We start from the raw sequence: 15,953 nt of genomic DNA, 5'->3' as shown, positions 1-15,953 counted from the left end.
GAACTTCTTGCATTTGCATTTTTCTGAGTTAAAAACTGCATAATTTATTGAGAGCTGATAGAGAAGCAGTAACCTGGCTGCAGGAATATCCACATGTGGTTGTCAGTTTTGCCAAGGACAGTGATGACACATTTTATGGTATTGACTATCAGTATTAGAGTTTTATTCCTATAGTTTTTAAAATTTTCAACTTTTTTCTTTTTCTCAGTTCAGAAATGTAATGACTTTTGCTATTGTTAGTATATACTTAAACCTTACTTTATTTCAAAAAAAAAAAAGAATTTGAGTGATTACAATGACCCATACAGTGTAGGAAGATAAAAAGAAAATAAGTGGATAAATGAAGATGAAAGGAAAAAATAAATGTAGTAAAATAAGATAGAGGAAGGGTTAAAGTTATGCAAAAATGCATAGAATAAGGTTAGTTGTTACAGGAGGGGCACAGGTTAGGCGCTGCTTGTAAATAGTAATATTCTGTGTCTGTAGCAGTTTGCAGGACTTTTGTAATCTTAGATGATAAATATATTCCTTGCTCTAAGGTTATTTATTTATTTGGTGCTTGTACTTGGTACTACCAACCTCATTGCTTATTTGGAATTAAATGCCTATAAAGCGGTGGGTCAGGTTTCTCAGTATTGGGTATCAGAGCTCCTTGGAAAATCAGGACTCGTTTTTTCTGTTATACTTTCTTTCTGCATTCTTCTTAGTGTTTTGTTTAGTTTACCCTGTTACATATTTTTTTCTTTCTCTAGTATCTGTGTTATAGCAGGAATGGGATATTCTTAGAACTTTTTGTTTTGAATACTTTTAGTAGCATAAAATGACTTCCTAGGAAAATAAATATAAATTTAAGAATGTTTCATCCGCAGAATGTTCTTTGTCTTTAAGACCTTGGCCATGTCAAATACGTTTTTGGCTTTTGCCTGTTTTATTTGAACTAAATATTTAAGGTTTGTTATGATTTTTTTCCAGTAGAAAGTGTCAGAAAACCCAACTCAAACTGGTTTAAGCTGAAACAGGGAATTTATAATTTGAAAAATCCAGAGGTAGATGTGGATTCAGGTTTCTTCCTCAGAGTGAATGTAGTACCTCCTAGAACCAGCTGTCCCTTGTGGTAGCATGAGGGCAGTTCCAGCTTTCATCCTCTTATGTTCATGCTCAGTGGGGAAAGAGATTTCTTGTGGCTCCCGTAGAAGTCCTGGATTCAACTTGGAGTATGTGCTTATTCCTGAATCAATTACTGTGATTAGGTGATGTAGTCAAAAAACAAGTGTCCACCATCAGCCCTTTAAAATTACAACATTACATTCTTCTCTAGCCTCTGAATCAAATTTTTGCTTTACATGTAACCTTCTGGACTTTACATGTTAATTATTTGATAAATTAGCAAATATTTATTGAGTTCCTACTCTGTACAAGTGCTGTGAGGACCTGAAAGCATTACATTGTAAATTGGTAAATTGTCTTATCAATTGCTAGTATTACTTTATTTTTTATAAATTATTTTGGAAATACAACACCTAGTTTATTTGGAAATAAAGTACAAATTTTATAGGAAAATTTAGTACTTTGTGTTTTCCTGTGGTTTATAGACCAATTTTTGGTTTTTGAATTTGATTATTTTCAAAGTAAAAGTAAATATCACCCTTTCAACCTTTTTTCCTTGCATCCCAATCTTGGTAGCTGTTTTTATTGTTTCTCTTTAGACTTTTAATTCGTCGATTAAAAGAAATGTGGATCATGGAATATTTTTTTTGTCTTAAATGCAGCAAAAAAATGCCCAGATGAGATTCGTCTTCTGATCCTCCTCTCAATTCTGTATTTTCTCAGAGTTAATAAAAAATTTATTATGATGGTGACATCTGTGTTCTGGGCTTTGTAGAACACCTTGACTGACCACTTATAGCTGAGTCATACATAAAGTTATTAAAACAATGGAGCTTAATAGCGTTTTTGACAAAGAAGTCCAGTATCTCTTAAATTGATATTGGGCCTTTACATCTTGACTTCATTACTTCCTTTGTGTGAGAACTTCCAGAGTGTTGTAGTCTACCTGTGTTCATACGTACTCCTGCACAAAGGTCTGTAACATATAGGTTGACCTTATCGTAGCATGTGTCTCGCAGCAATTATCTGCTGTTGAGACTAGGTACTTTCAAGGGGGTACATACCAAAAGCACCTCGTGAGATATTTAGAAGACCTGGGCTAGAAAAACATTTTAAGAAGATGGACAAAATGCTCTCTATAAGGTCCCTTTCAGCTCCAGAATTTAATGAAATCTCTGGCTTCAAGCGGTAAGAACTCCCCTTAACCAGTTGCCTGCAGAAAACAGTGTGAAGGGAATCAAAGACAGCCTTGCTGTGCAGCAGGCAGCAGGAATCCTTACTAAGGCAGTCCTAGCCCCCGGCTGAAAGACAGATTCATTTGTTCTTAGAGCCCAGTGGATTGTGAGGCACAAAACTTCATTCTTATTTGAAACCAAGGTCTGCTTAGGATATGAGAACAATGGGGATTAGATGAGAAAGTAGAGCAAATGCAAAGTTTACTATACATTTAATTAAGGGTTGATAAATCCCTGTATATCTATTAGCTTGGACCACTCACTTTCATGCTATTCCTAGCTTAAAGAAGCAAACTTTTGATTACGATCTTTTTCTAGATCCATCCCTCTGTGTGTGTGTGTGTGTGTGTGTGTGTGTGTGTGTGTGTATAAAATTCTAAACATTGAGACTCTCCTAACTTGGAATATGTGTTTCTTTGGAATGGGGGCTGGGTTAGGTCTCTGAAAATAAATGGGTATTCTAGAAATGAGCAATGTTTAGAAAATATTAGAGGGCTTGTTTAAATGGTGCAAGGTTTGATTTCAAAAGATTTCTTAGCAGGACCAACTTTCGTTCGATAGGTACAGTGAGACAGGAAGCATGTTAGATAGTGGAAGCTTTGAAAGTCTTTGGAAGTGATTTTTAAAATACCATTAGTTAGTGGAGGTTTAGTTTTAATACTCTTGAAAGCAGTGAAACTGCATTTCTTTGAAATATTTTATACTTTAGGAATTTAGCCATTTATCTCCCTTTAGTGAACTGGGAAATAATATAGCTTAATTTCCAGAAATAATTTTGATACCAGAATATTTGGTTTTCAGAATTCTTGTGTTGTCTGTTGAAGCATTTAGTATATTGGCATGTTCAGTAAACTTTTTGAATGAATAATCAGTTTAAATGAAAGAGTTAAAGTAGGATTATGATGTGGTCTGACTATAATTGTCAGACCTATTGAGAGTAGATGCAGTAACATTCCTTAAGCCATCTTTCTGAAAGTGATATTTCTTCCTAGAAAAAATGAGAGTGTCCATTATATCAGGGGAAAAAAAGTTTCCACTTTCTGTATGTTCTAATTTTTTTTTTTTGGCTATGCCGAGCGGCTTGTGGGGTCTTAGTTCCCTGGCCAGGGATCGAACCTGTGCCCCCTGCAGTGGAAGCATGGAGTCCTAACCACAAGACTGCCAGGAAATAAACTCTAATGTTCTTTTTTTTTTTTTTTTTTTAAAGGAATTCCTTTATTTTTATTATTTATTTATTTATTTTTGGCTGTGTTGGGTCTTCGTTTCTGTGCAAGGGCTTTCTCTAGTTGCGGCAAGCGGGGGCCACTCTTCATCGCGGTGCGCGGGCCTCTCACTATCGCGGCCTCTCTTGTTGCGGAGCACAAGCTCCAGATGCGCAGGCTCAGTAGTTGTGGCTCACGGGCCCAGTTGCTCCGTGGCATGTGGGATCTTCCCAGACCAGGGCTCGAACCCGTGTCCCCTGCATTAGCAGGCAGACTCTCAACCACTGCGCCACCAGGGAAGCCCAACTCTAATGTTCTTTATAAAACATGATAAACTTTGCACTCTCTTACATGAAAGTAGGGTAAGGATTTTGGATCAGTACTGATATTATAGGGTAGTCAGATCTTGTTGTGTAGGCACTTCCAGAAATTCTCTGATTAAAGCTTTTTGGCTTGTGAGAGTTGGTAGAAGGACGAGGAAGGGGTGCTGCCAGCACCTGTGTCTGGAATGGTAAAGAAGGGAGGTTGGACTGACTCAGGGTGGGGCTGGTGCCCTGGTATAGATAATGAGAGCAGATGTCTCTTGGTTCTCAGATGATGTCTACAAAACAAGGTGAGTTTTTAGTTCTTGCACCTGGAATTCTTTTCAGGTGTCATGCAGTGTGGAGTATGGATTGTCAGATGTTTAGAAGTGGTAGCCTCCTAAGACAACACTGTTGGTGAAGAGTTTTCTCTGGCTGGGTATCCTCAGCTATTAGGGTAATGTCTTTGTCACCTCAGAGTGCAACCAAACTCTGATAGCTAGCTTAACCCCACCTGCTCTCCACATTCATTGGAGAATGGGCTTGAACCAAGGGAAAAGTTGCTAGGACCAGAACTCCAAGTAATAGTGTGGAAATGCCAGTTACTGTGTTTTGAGGTGGCCTGGAGGAGAAAGGAGTGAGAAACTTGAATACTATATTGCCAGTTTTATATTGGCTGCATCTGAAAAACTATGGTAGACAAAAAGAGTAAAATAAAAATCACCTGTATTTAATTCTGTATCCTATATGTGTTTTATTAAATAAAATGAGATCATAATATCATTTAAGTCCTGATTTTGTAGCCTTTATTCACTTAAGTTTTCTTGAACTTTTTTCATTGTATTGTAACTTCCTTTTCTTATGTAACTTACTTCTAGGTCAATAAATATACTCCTATAAAAATGATTTTTATTTGGTGGAAACATTCTGTCTTCTGGATGATCTGTAATTTATTTAACCAGTCTATTGTTGGGCATTTTTTCCTTTGCTATTATGACAGTCATGTGATGAACATCTTCTTAGCTATATTTTTGGACATATCTTTATTTTTTCCTGTAGTATAATTCCCTACATATGAAATTGCTGAGTCAATGATGTGCACTTTTTTCAAGTCTTGAGTATGTATTGATAAGTTGCACACGAGAGGTTGTACCAGTTACGCTCCCGTCAGCAGTATAGATGAGTGACAAGCGGATAAAATTTGAAAGTAAATCAGAGGAAAACTGCTGCTTTAGGGAGTTTAATGTCTAGCAAAGGAAGTGACAGGTAGTATAATTCAGGGAAGAAAGTAGGGATTTTGGAGTCAGAGTTGCAAGTCTGCTACTTTTGACCTCTGGCAAGCGGTTTGATGTCTCTGATCCTTAGTTTCTTCCTCTTTAAAGCTAAGATACCTGTCTGTCCAGAGGTGGTGTGACAGTTAATGAGATCACGATAGCTGTACAGTGTCTGGCACATAGTAGGCACTCTGAAAATACAAATTTGCATCTCCTTCCCAAATTATCCTTTTTTGTAAATTTCATTTACATTTAACATTTTTTATTGAAAATGATATTAAATTTATAGTTTATTGGTCTCCCCTAGTCCTGAAAAATGTTCCTAATTGGACCAGAGATGCTAACTGCCTAAAGGCTCAGATGTACTTAATTTAACTGTTGTTTAATTCTCTGCTGTCTCAGGATTTGTGGATCTTGGATAAACCCCATTAGGATTGGGTTCAAGCTGATCTGACCTGGAGCTTGCTAGGGGAATCTGTTCCTTATTGGCAACTGAACCTCAGACAGGTCCTAGTACAATTGAGGACCCATGTGGCTATGCCGGAAATAGATTATTTTGTTACATCCTGTTCTCTGTCATGCTGCTTCGAATAGAGATTCTGCTTCCCCCTTCATACATCTAATCCTTCCTCTCCCCAGCTTCTGTTAGAGTGCTGAAAAAACGTGGTGACAGTTTTGAGTCATGAGTGGTAGTTGTGAAGTGGACAAGGATGATTTTTTTTCATTTGAAATTACGCAGGAATAAGCTGTTACCGTTTTGATGCTCACAGCTGTTTCTGAAGGTCACTAGGTAAAATATTTTTCTAGCACTCAGCATTTTAACGCATTTTAAACCACAGGTATTTGAGATAGACTCAATTAATTCTTGGGAAAAGAATTTGTTTTTATTTAAATTGTCAAGTTACTATTTGTAACTTATAACAACTTATATAACTAGTTATATAATTAAACAAAAATAAAACATCACTTAAAATTATACAATGTAGTATTAAAATATTATTATAAGTACTAGATGTTCATTGGAGAAAAATTAGAAAATATGGATGAATAGAAATTATAAAAGAAAAATTAGAGGGCTTCCCTGGTGGTGCAGTGGTTGAGAATCTGCCTGCCAATGCAGGGGACGCGGGTTCGAGCCCTGGTCTGGGAGGATCCCACACGCCGCGGAGTGACTAGGCCCATGAGCCACAATTGCTGAGCCTGCGCGTCTGGAGCCTGTGCTCCGCAACAAGAGAGGCCGCGATAGTGAGAGGCCCGCGCACTGCGATGAAGAGTGGCCCCCGCTTGCCACAACTAGAGAAAGCCCGCGCACAGAAACGAAGACCCAACACAGCCATAAATAAATAAATAAATAAGAAAGAAAGAAAGAAAGAAAGAAAAGAAAGAAAAGAAAAGAAAAATTACCCTTCATCCCTCTACCAAAGAAAACTGTGAAGATCCATTTTAGTTTTGGGTTCTGGTATCTTATTTTAGATAATCATATAAGATGAGATATTTGGACATTGAAAGTTTTGGTTTTTTGTTTTGTTTTTAGTAGTAGGATCTAAGGAAAGTTTGGGCTCTGGCTTTGAATCCTGATTCCACTACAATTTGGTTGGGTTTGCATCTCTAAAACTTGGCAGAAAGTAAATTTCAGTTTTCCTCATTCTTATCCTTTTTTCTTTTCTCATTCCACTGCCTCCTTCTCCCCATTCCCTTTTCTTCCTTTAACATATATCCCAGCCTGAAAATACCCTGTGGTGCCTTATCTATAAATATGTAGTTCTACAGTACAGTTGCTAAGAATTAAAGCATTAACGTTCTTGGTTACATGTCACATGGTTACTATCAAATTCTGTTATAATAAAATACCATTATAAGGAGATGAGAGCCTTTCACACATGGAGGCATGGACCAGTGTTCAGTTCTTTAAAACACTTTGGAAAATAGCTTTAAACTATGAATTAACAAAAGTTAATCAGGTTGTAGAATTTATAATTCTACAACCTGATTATTATGGTTCTTAGTTTTAAAAACAATACAGTTATTTGGTGAGAGTTTGCTATTTCTTGTAGGCTGCCATCAAACATTATAAGAGCAGAAACCTACATTGTGACTCTTAGAAGACACTTTTAAAAGCTTTGTGGCCCTGTTTTCATTACAACTACTGTAGCTTCTTGAAAAGCAACAGTCTGAGAATTCAGACACAATAGGATAGTTCCTAATTTGGATTAACTTTAATTCTTGCTTTATTTGCTTTGAGATGAGGACAGCCTCCAGCAGAAACTGAATGGATACTCTGTAGCTTTCACATCTAGGTTTAGAGGGCTGGAGTTTCATAATCTCCTTGAGCCCACCTACTGTATCATTCTTCAGGACCAAATCCCCACTCCTGGATAGAGATTCCCAGTGGAGAGCGTGTTATCGCCAAGTGATTACTATGAAATAGATCTTTTCTCTCATTCCTTCTGTATTTGGTAGCTCCCATTTCATTATCATGGCACTCTTTGTATTATGGTGGGAGTTTTATTGGAAAACAATTGACTTTAGACATGTACTTCCAAAGGTAAGTGTTGGCCCTTGTTTCTACTCTTTGTAGCCCAGCTGAAAGAAATTTGCATTAGTTGTAAAATAAAAATGAGGGGCTGTCTTTAGGCTCTCTAATAGACTTATCTTTCTAACTTCTCTTTAATGTTATGCTTCACTCCAGCTGCCAAAGGTCATTCCTCTGCTTAAAAGTTTAATAGTTGTCTCATCATTGTCTCTAGCAATGGTTTGAATGTTAAAGTTTTTGATGTCTCATTTGAAGGACTTAAACCATTCTAAACACTCTGATTTCACAATATTTATAAAAACATATACAGTTTTTGTATACTGTTTACTTCCTTTCTTTATCATTGGGTTACTATTGAGCCAGCTTCTTTTTTCCCTATTCTTGCATGTGGCAAATGTTCCCCACATGTTCTAGAGAGCAGCATCTTTCTTTGATGCTTGCTTGAATTGGCTTGGCTTTGGCTTGATATTATGCTTTATCTCCTACCTCTTAGTCTAAGAACCTCACCCCCACACTTGCCAGTGTGTTGCATGACCTGCTTCTGTTCCTCTGACACATATTGTTGAAGCAGTAGGTATACTGAATTGCAGGGGGAAAAAAAAATCTCATACACGTTGATAAAAAATTGGACCACACACCTGGGAAGGATTGGCTGTTTACTGGTGAGCTATAGCATGCAGCCTAAGAGTTGTTTTCCTGCAGGATGAAGTCTCAAGTTCGATAGAATGGTATAGGGGAGTCCTCTGTGATTTGGCCCCTCTTTATCAGGCTTTCCTCATCTCACACTTAAATACTTTAGTCATGCTAAATTAATTGCAGATACTTGAATAGGACTGCCATTTCTTAGCTATTTGGCTTTGCTTAATGCTGTTTATTTTGCCGGAAATGTGTCTCTCTCTCTTTTTCCTTGGCTGCCTCCTACTCATCCTTTATGGCTTAGTTCAGGCATTTTCCTCCTTTGGGTGTGTTAAGACTGTGTGTGTGTGTGTTTGTGTGTGTGTGTGTGTGTGTGTATTTACATGGCACATTCTCAAAATTCCCTCCTGTAAGCTGCTGGAGGAGAGAGAGAATGTCTTCATTGCATTTCTGTCTGCAGATATAAGGTCAGGTAAGTTTTTTGTTGAATGGAATAGTATTTAAGCCCCTCAACTTGTTTATCTCAATCGTGATGATAGAAGAAGCTGGTAATGGTTCTGTGGAAAGAAAAAAATTGGGATTTATAGGGCATATTTCTAAATCAGAGTGACATTAGAGAGACGATTAACATAAAATACCTCTTTGAGTAGCTTTTAAAAGAATTGCCTCTTTGAGAAGGAATCAGGGCAAGATATTCAAAACAATTCCATCTAGACACAGACCAAAGTTAGCTTTTGTGAGTTCTTCTTAAAGCTAGCCAATCAGAGGCAAGGTGCTTGCAGCCACTTTTCCCTTTTGATTTGTGGTTCCTATGGCAATAGGAAGAGAGCCTAGGACATTTCCCTCCTACCTCTTTTAATAACTTTTTGCTTTTGAAAAATGCCAAAAGCTATTATTCTTTTTGTCTTATAGTGTTTCTCAGCATGGTGGCCCTGATTTTGGTTTTTGATTATACAGTGGGTATGACAAAATTAATAAACACTATCAGTTTCCTTGATTAATGTTATTTTCTTTGGCTATAGAACATACAAATATAATCAGTCTAATTGGGTATTTGCTGTTAATGTTAGAATCCCATGTGAATCATTTCCTGTTCTCTGTGAACAACCCTAAATTAGAATATTGGTCATTACAAGCAGCTAAATGTGAAATTAAAACAAACATTTCTTAGGGGTTTTCTACCCCTGAAAGGCCTCTCTTAAGCATCCCCATTGTGATCCCTCTGGGTTTCTCTTGAGCTCCAGGCTGAAGTCTCAAGAGGAAAGAGGCTTAGTTTGTATTGTTGTTAGCTTAATACGTAGTCAATAAGTGTTTGTTAAAATTGGTAAATACCCACGGTATCAGGGTAAATTCTTCAGACATATTTTAACAATGAGATAGTGTTCCAGAAGTTTAAAGATAGACCACTGTTAGCTTAAAAAAAAAAAAAAAAAGAAAAAGAGAGATAATAGTCTGCACTGTGATTATAGCTTATATGAAGAAATCTTTACATTATTCAGTTAAAGAGTGATGGATAATAGTTATTCCACAATAGTCAACATGGATTTTCAACCAGGTCCCAAAGTTTAAAATTAGCAGCTTTAAGAATCAATTACTGCTTGTGGTCAGAGCTGTATTTTAATGCTCTTAGGTTGATAAATATGGAACTTTTATGTTTAGCCATTATTTTCAAATTAGATCAATGTCCTCTTGGACCATTAGACCTAAGAGGAGCCTTATTTAGATGAGCAGGTATAGACTTTATTAAAAGATGGATGAATTTCCTAGAGTGGCATTTTCTGTTGAGTAAAGACTATTTTTCAGCACTGTGCTTGGTTGTTTAGCTTCAGGGTAATTGAGTGTGAAAGTAGGGCAGTTCTAATACTTGTTATGAACACTGGCATCACTCTCTTTACCCCGAAGTATCTTCCATGGATGTTATAAAGATAAGTTCTTGGAAACTGGACCCTCGAAGGGTCCTTTAAAAATCTTTTTCTGGCTATACAGGTTCAATATCAAGTTTTAAAAAATACTTGTAATAAACGTTTAATATTTTGAAATTAAGTTCTTAGAAGTTTTTCTTTATGTTGTTTTCCATATTCTTATAAGTATTAATTCGATCATTAGATGATTAGGAAACCTTGGGAAGATCATTACTTTTCTTCTTTGGGCTTTAGTTTCTTCACTTCTGAAATAAGGGGTGGAAGTTTGAACTAATTGGTCTTCCAGTTTTCACAGTCTATGATTCTTTGATTTATTGAATGTGAAAATTGGTCCTTTTTTTTTTTTTTTTAAGTTCTGGATCTCAAGTTATTAGCAGAATCTAATCAGGGTACAGTACGTTATGCCTTCATGGTTTTTACCCTTTGAGGCAAATACATGTTAAACCTTGCAGAGGGAATCTGTTTTTAGTGAATAAATGAAAATTGATTTGCAGATGAGCTTTGGTGTTAATTTGGTATTAGTTGCTGAATACAAGTATAATCCTTAAACTCTATTCTCAGATCTGAGTGATTCTGTGATTTGGATAACTACAAAGATTCCAAAAAAGAAACTTAACTGGAGCTATGAGGATGTTGGAAGTTTATTTAAATTAAATAATGTGTGTAATCTGTGTATACATACGTAATGTGTTTGGGCCTTTTCGCTGCCCTAAACATTTTGCTAGGTATCTCTGGATAGAGAGAGTTTGTTGTAGTAAAAAGAAAACATGTTTGCTTAAAGTCAGACAGGATTAACTTCTAGTCCTAATTCTGCCATCAATTAGCCCTTGTTTTCTTGTACCTTGGACAAGTTGCTGTTTCAACAAATCAAGCTCTCCTTTCCTGATCTTTGGTTTCCTCATCTGTAAAATGGAATAATACTTGTCTTACAAGGGTTTTTGTGAGGGTTTACTATGTCAGCTGTCTAGCATATAACAAGAGCTTGATAAATGGCAGCTATTTTCATTATATTATACAAACATTTATTCAGCATCTTTTATGGCACTCTATGAAAGTGTTGGAGTGGCAGAATATGTGTGACTGGAGTATCAGTGATATACTTTACTATATTGGCTATGGGAAGCTTTGAAATGAAAGCACACTATTGGAAATGTATGGCATGTTCATTGTTACCAAAAACCTGCTCAGTTTTTTTATTCCATTTGAGTCTTCTGGTTTTGTATTCTTTAAATACCTTTTCTAAATAATCTCAATACTCTAGTTACATTATAGGTGAGATATAACTAGAAAGTACAGATGCTGGATAGGAAGGAATCAGGTCTATCTGATTTCAAGCATAGTGGACTTTGTTTATATTATTTATAGTTGGGGTAACCATAGAATTTATCTACCAAACCAGAATACTTTGAGAGTGAAAGTTATGCTGAGACCAGTGTAAACCTGGACTGTCCCAGGAAAGTGAGTATATTTAACCATCCTAATTATAGCTAGAATAAACAAGTTTATGAGGTTGGGTCTGAGGCTTCTGCAGTATTTTGGTTGAACCCAAACACCCACCTTCAGGTTTGGTTTTTTTTTTTTTTTTTTTGGCATGATTATTGATTTTGCCAGAGTAAGTTAATTGACCTTAGGTCTGAAAAAGTACTTATTGAATACCATAAATAATCTAATGGTTTAAAAATACTAGCCATAATGCATATGTTTATATTTTACTTTTTTTCTTAATTCCCTTAAAACCAGCAAGCTCTTGAAAGAGGAATAGGAATGGGTAAATGAAAGAAGCTTTTAATTCTTACTTGTGTCAAATGAACTTTGTAAGCAAAGTCCAAAATGAAAATCATGATTATTCTAAAGTGTTTTCCTTTGGGAAGGCAGAGATGTGGATGACACTCAAAATCAGATGCGTTTTTATCAGCTCTTTTATTTCCTGTATCTATCAGTCAATCTATCGCTTATCTTTCTTGTTCTTTTTGCCTTATGTCTCTAGGTCTCCTGTAATTTTATTTAGGGATGTGCAAAAGTGTACGCAGATGATAAAATTTCAGGTGATCAATGATAATAGAGGCATCATAGTCTTGTGGAATGAATGTGGGCTTTAGTAGCAGCCATCAAGGTTTGAAGTTCTGACTCTCCCCTCCTTTGCTGTTTGTCCTTGTGCAAATGACTAACCTGTGAGCCTCAGTTTCCTGACACTGTGGTGTGGGAATTAGAGAACACATTTAAAGTGCCTGGCACATGGTAGGTGATGTAATGATAGCAATTATAATTACATAACATAGACCAAAAACCATTACTTTTATGAAGTTAGAGTGACAATCTCACCATAATCTTGTTTTGCACTCAAACTTTACAGTTCCCTTTAGTGGTTTTCATTTAAACATTCTTTCTCTCCCTCTTGATTCTGTTCACTGTATCCTGAGGAGTTAGTGGTTGGCAGCAGAAACCTCCTTTCCGTAGGACAGAAAGTGGGCCCTCTCCCAAGGTTTCAGTAAGTTTTGTTGGACTACCACCCCTGACCTCCAAGCTGCCAAGGGTGCACCCCCTGCCCAACTAACATTCAAGTTGCCTGTGTGAAGGAGTGATTTGTTGCGGCCTCTAACTGCTTCTTCTCTTCCTTCCTTTTTGTCATCCTGCAGTGTTCTGTGCCAAGGTCTTTGTGGCTAGGCTGCGCCAACCTGGTAGAGAGCATGTGCGCACTGAGTTGCCTGCAGAGCATGCCCAGTGTCAGATGTCTCCAGGTGCCTCTCTTCTTTCTTGTTGTAAATGTGTTTTTTACGTATACCATGAACATTTGTTGAAACTTGCAGTAGTGTGTTTAATCCAATGTTAAGTCTGCTAAATGTTCTGTGTAACCCTCTGCTTTCCTCCAGCCTGGGTGCCCCACATGGAGGAGTTCATGCCAGGAGGGGCCCTTCTGAGCAAATGGGTCTTTGGCTGGGCCCTGTTCTGCTCCTCTTTTCCTGCTCCTGCTTTTTATCCCCCCAACCCCCACCTTGAAGCTGTGATTCTCATGTTTAATAGCTGTGCATGTACCCAAACAACCTTGACATTTTCCATTTGGCTACTTTCAACAGTTCTTTGTTGAGTTGGGAGGATTTCATAATTCAAGTGGTGATTTTTCTATTTTGAAACTCATCTTTTTGGCTTGCTTTCTCTCCCTCCTTCCATAAAGGAGTGGAGAAAGAATCACTAATGGTACAAAGCCTCAAATTGAAGCTTATAAAGATCACGGCTTTATGCTGGCAATAACTATCAGTTTGGGCCACCTCCCACACCTGTCCTTAGGGTACACCCAGTTTTCCAGGCCGAGGCTGGCAGAGAATTCCACAGATAAAAGTAAAACTCTTTTTGGGTGTGGGAGGGGTTGCTCCAGAAAAAAGCTATTAGCAGGAGTGCAGCTGGACTGACCTCACTTGTTGGGATGGATTGTAAGAGAGCCAAGGCAGAAAACATTGTGACTTTATTGGGGAAGCTCTGTTTAGAGAAAGCATGTATTTAATTTAGTATGGTTTCAGTAGCAGTATTCAGTTTTCATCACTGTATATTCCAGACAGTTTGATATATCTTTAAAAAGCAATATTGAATTCCTGGCATCCTGTTGAGACTGCCCTGTTTTAGGAAAACACTGTAGAATCAGGAAATGAATTAGAGGGATATTATTGATGGTATGGGTGACTTTACTGTTCTCAAGGTTATCTTTCTATTCATGTTTACAGTCTTTAAATGGAGCTGGGGGGGCCAGGAAGGAGAAAAATTTCCTTCATATTGGGATCATGCTTTTTATTTACTTATGAGCAAACATTCTGAGCAGCATTGGTGTGGTTATTGATTCAGATTGCTTTCTTTAGAAAACTGTGCTGGAACCTCACTAACACAGTTAACTAGAGAGTGAATTTAATGTAAGATCCAGCTGTCTTAGGGTCAGTATAAAAAGTTGGGTTAGAACTCTTAGGGTCCAGGGATTGGGTGTTTCAGCGATGCTGCAGGGTTATGTATGTTTATCCTTGGAAAAGCGGCTTCCCTGCATGTGATGTACCTTTAACAAAAATGTTCTTGAAATAGCAGACATTATTGCATGTGATCTCCTTGGTGCTAAATAATGGATATTTGCATTATAGTAATAGTGTACATCTTTGTCTCTGTTTCTCTGAAGATGCTTACTTGAATGTTACAGTTTGCTTTTTAGTGGACTGCTCTAGTTTTTTTTTCCAGAAATTTAAGCAGGCGAAGAATTGTAGCTGTTAATGAGGTCTGGATGTGCAGATTATTTTTATTGCATTCAGTTAAAAGTAATTGACCGATGGAAGGCATTATTCAATATATTTTAGTAACAGTATTGTGAATTCTCTGGAGGTGGGGTGAGTGGGAGGAAATATGGGTTCCTACCTTGTTGAAAATGGAAACCCAAATGTGTTAAAAGTTCTTCTTTGACTCATCCCTCCCAGTGAAAATCATTTAAGAGAAAAAATGTAAACTTTGCCTTGATTGGACCTTGAAATAAGGTGAAATATTGAATGATATTCACTGAAATGTGAATGGAACAAATATTGTCTTCAGAGGTGTATTAGGGAGTTTTATTTACTTAGGTTTTTATTTTCTTTAGTTTATGATAGAGTATGCAGCACAGTAAAGTGAAATATGTACTCAGCTGATTGGAATTAGCAAATCATTACTCTATTTTGTTCCATTTGTGAATGGAAAGTAAACATATGTATATGAACCCGGAAGACTTCCTTTCTCTCTCCCACTTGGTTTTACATATTATTTTAACACTAGTGTTTCTCCTTTCTACCTCCAGTATCCAAACAAGTGCTAAAACTTAGTGATTAAAATTTAATTTGGGTATGAGCTTTTTCAAAGAATGCCTTTTGTTTATTTGCTACATCTTAGGTTTATCACAAAGATGTCTTTTGCTTCACATTGCATGCCTCTCAGCAAGCCCATATTAAGAAGAGAAGGAACAGGCTACCCAAAGGGCCTGGTTGACTTTGCTGGGGCTCTGGAGTTGCATGAAAGGGCCTCCCTTAAAATTACCACATTGGACCCATGAACAGTTGCATCTTTAGCCAGTTAGCCTATCTATTGATATATGGCTGAATTAGTGTACCTTCTGAAAAGCAGGAGTAAAGATAGTACTGTAGTTCCCTTTAGGCATAGTTTCTGCCACCTGTGAGAGGGGAAAAGGAATAGTAAAGACTTAAAAAATTAAAATCACTCATTCACCTCAATAAAACTGTTAAAAAAAATCACCACCAATTGTACTTGGGGCTTCACATATATTAGCTTTGTGACAACCCTATGAGATAGGTATTATTATTCCCATTTTTTCAGATGTAGAAACTGGGTCTCAGAGGTGATATGTGTGATTGGACCCAAGTTAATCTTTACATATCTGTGAAGTGGTGGAGCTAGCATTTGAACCCAAGATTTGCATGATACCAAAATTGGTTTTCTTTCCTCTACACTGGAATGCTACTATTTCTAGAGTTTTCCATTTTAGTTTTGTTTGTGAAAACTTTACTATTGCGATATCCAGTGTGTGGCTTGTTTAGTCATTATCTGAAAATAAAAAAAGAAAACCTGCCAAATATCTATAGTGGGGGAAATTGCATTCCCTTTGCCAAGCTGAGCCCTCCTGAATCCTAAAGCTAGAGAGTTTCCTGAGTGGCTTTTCTGAAAATTCAATTCCATGAATATTTACTGAACAGTTGGTATGTGCCAGGGCCTGTACTGGTGCTGGGT

At 37.1% G+C, this 15,953-nt stretch overlaps 1 protein-coding gene across 8 annotated transcripts in view; it reads left to right on the top strand.

Moving 5' to 3' along the window:
- The window catches only part of FBXW11 (F-box and WD repeat domain containing 11), a 132,526-nt gene that overhangs the window by 24,253 nt on the left and 92,320 nt on the right, over positions 1–15,953 (top strand). For 5 of the 8 annotated variants that reach the window (XM_036846107.1, XM_036846110.1, XM_036846111.1 and 2 more), the window contains one exon: positions 12,848–12,949. The exons of the other annotated variants lie outside the window; for them this stretch is intronic. In XM_036846107.1, coding sequence (XP_036702002.1) covers positions 12,848–12,949 — 102 coding nt within the window. The remainder of the gene's footprint in view (positions 1–12,847; positions 12,950–15,953) is intronic. 8 annotated transcript variants of the gene reach the window in all.

This window comes from Balaenoptera musculus, chromosome 3 (assembly GCF_009873245.2).
Source record: "Balaenoptera musculus isolate JJ_BM4_2016_0621 chromosome 3, mBalMus1.pri.v3, whole genome shotgun sequence".
In the NCBI taxonomy this organism is placed as follows: domain Eukaryota; kingdom Metazoa; phylum Chordata; class Mammalia; order Artiodactyla; family Balaenopteridae; genus Balaenoptera; species Balaenoptera musculus.
Note: the sequence above shows the minus strand (reverse complement) of the source record. Positions and strands in the feature narration are given on the sequence as shown.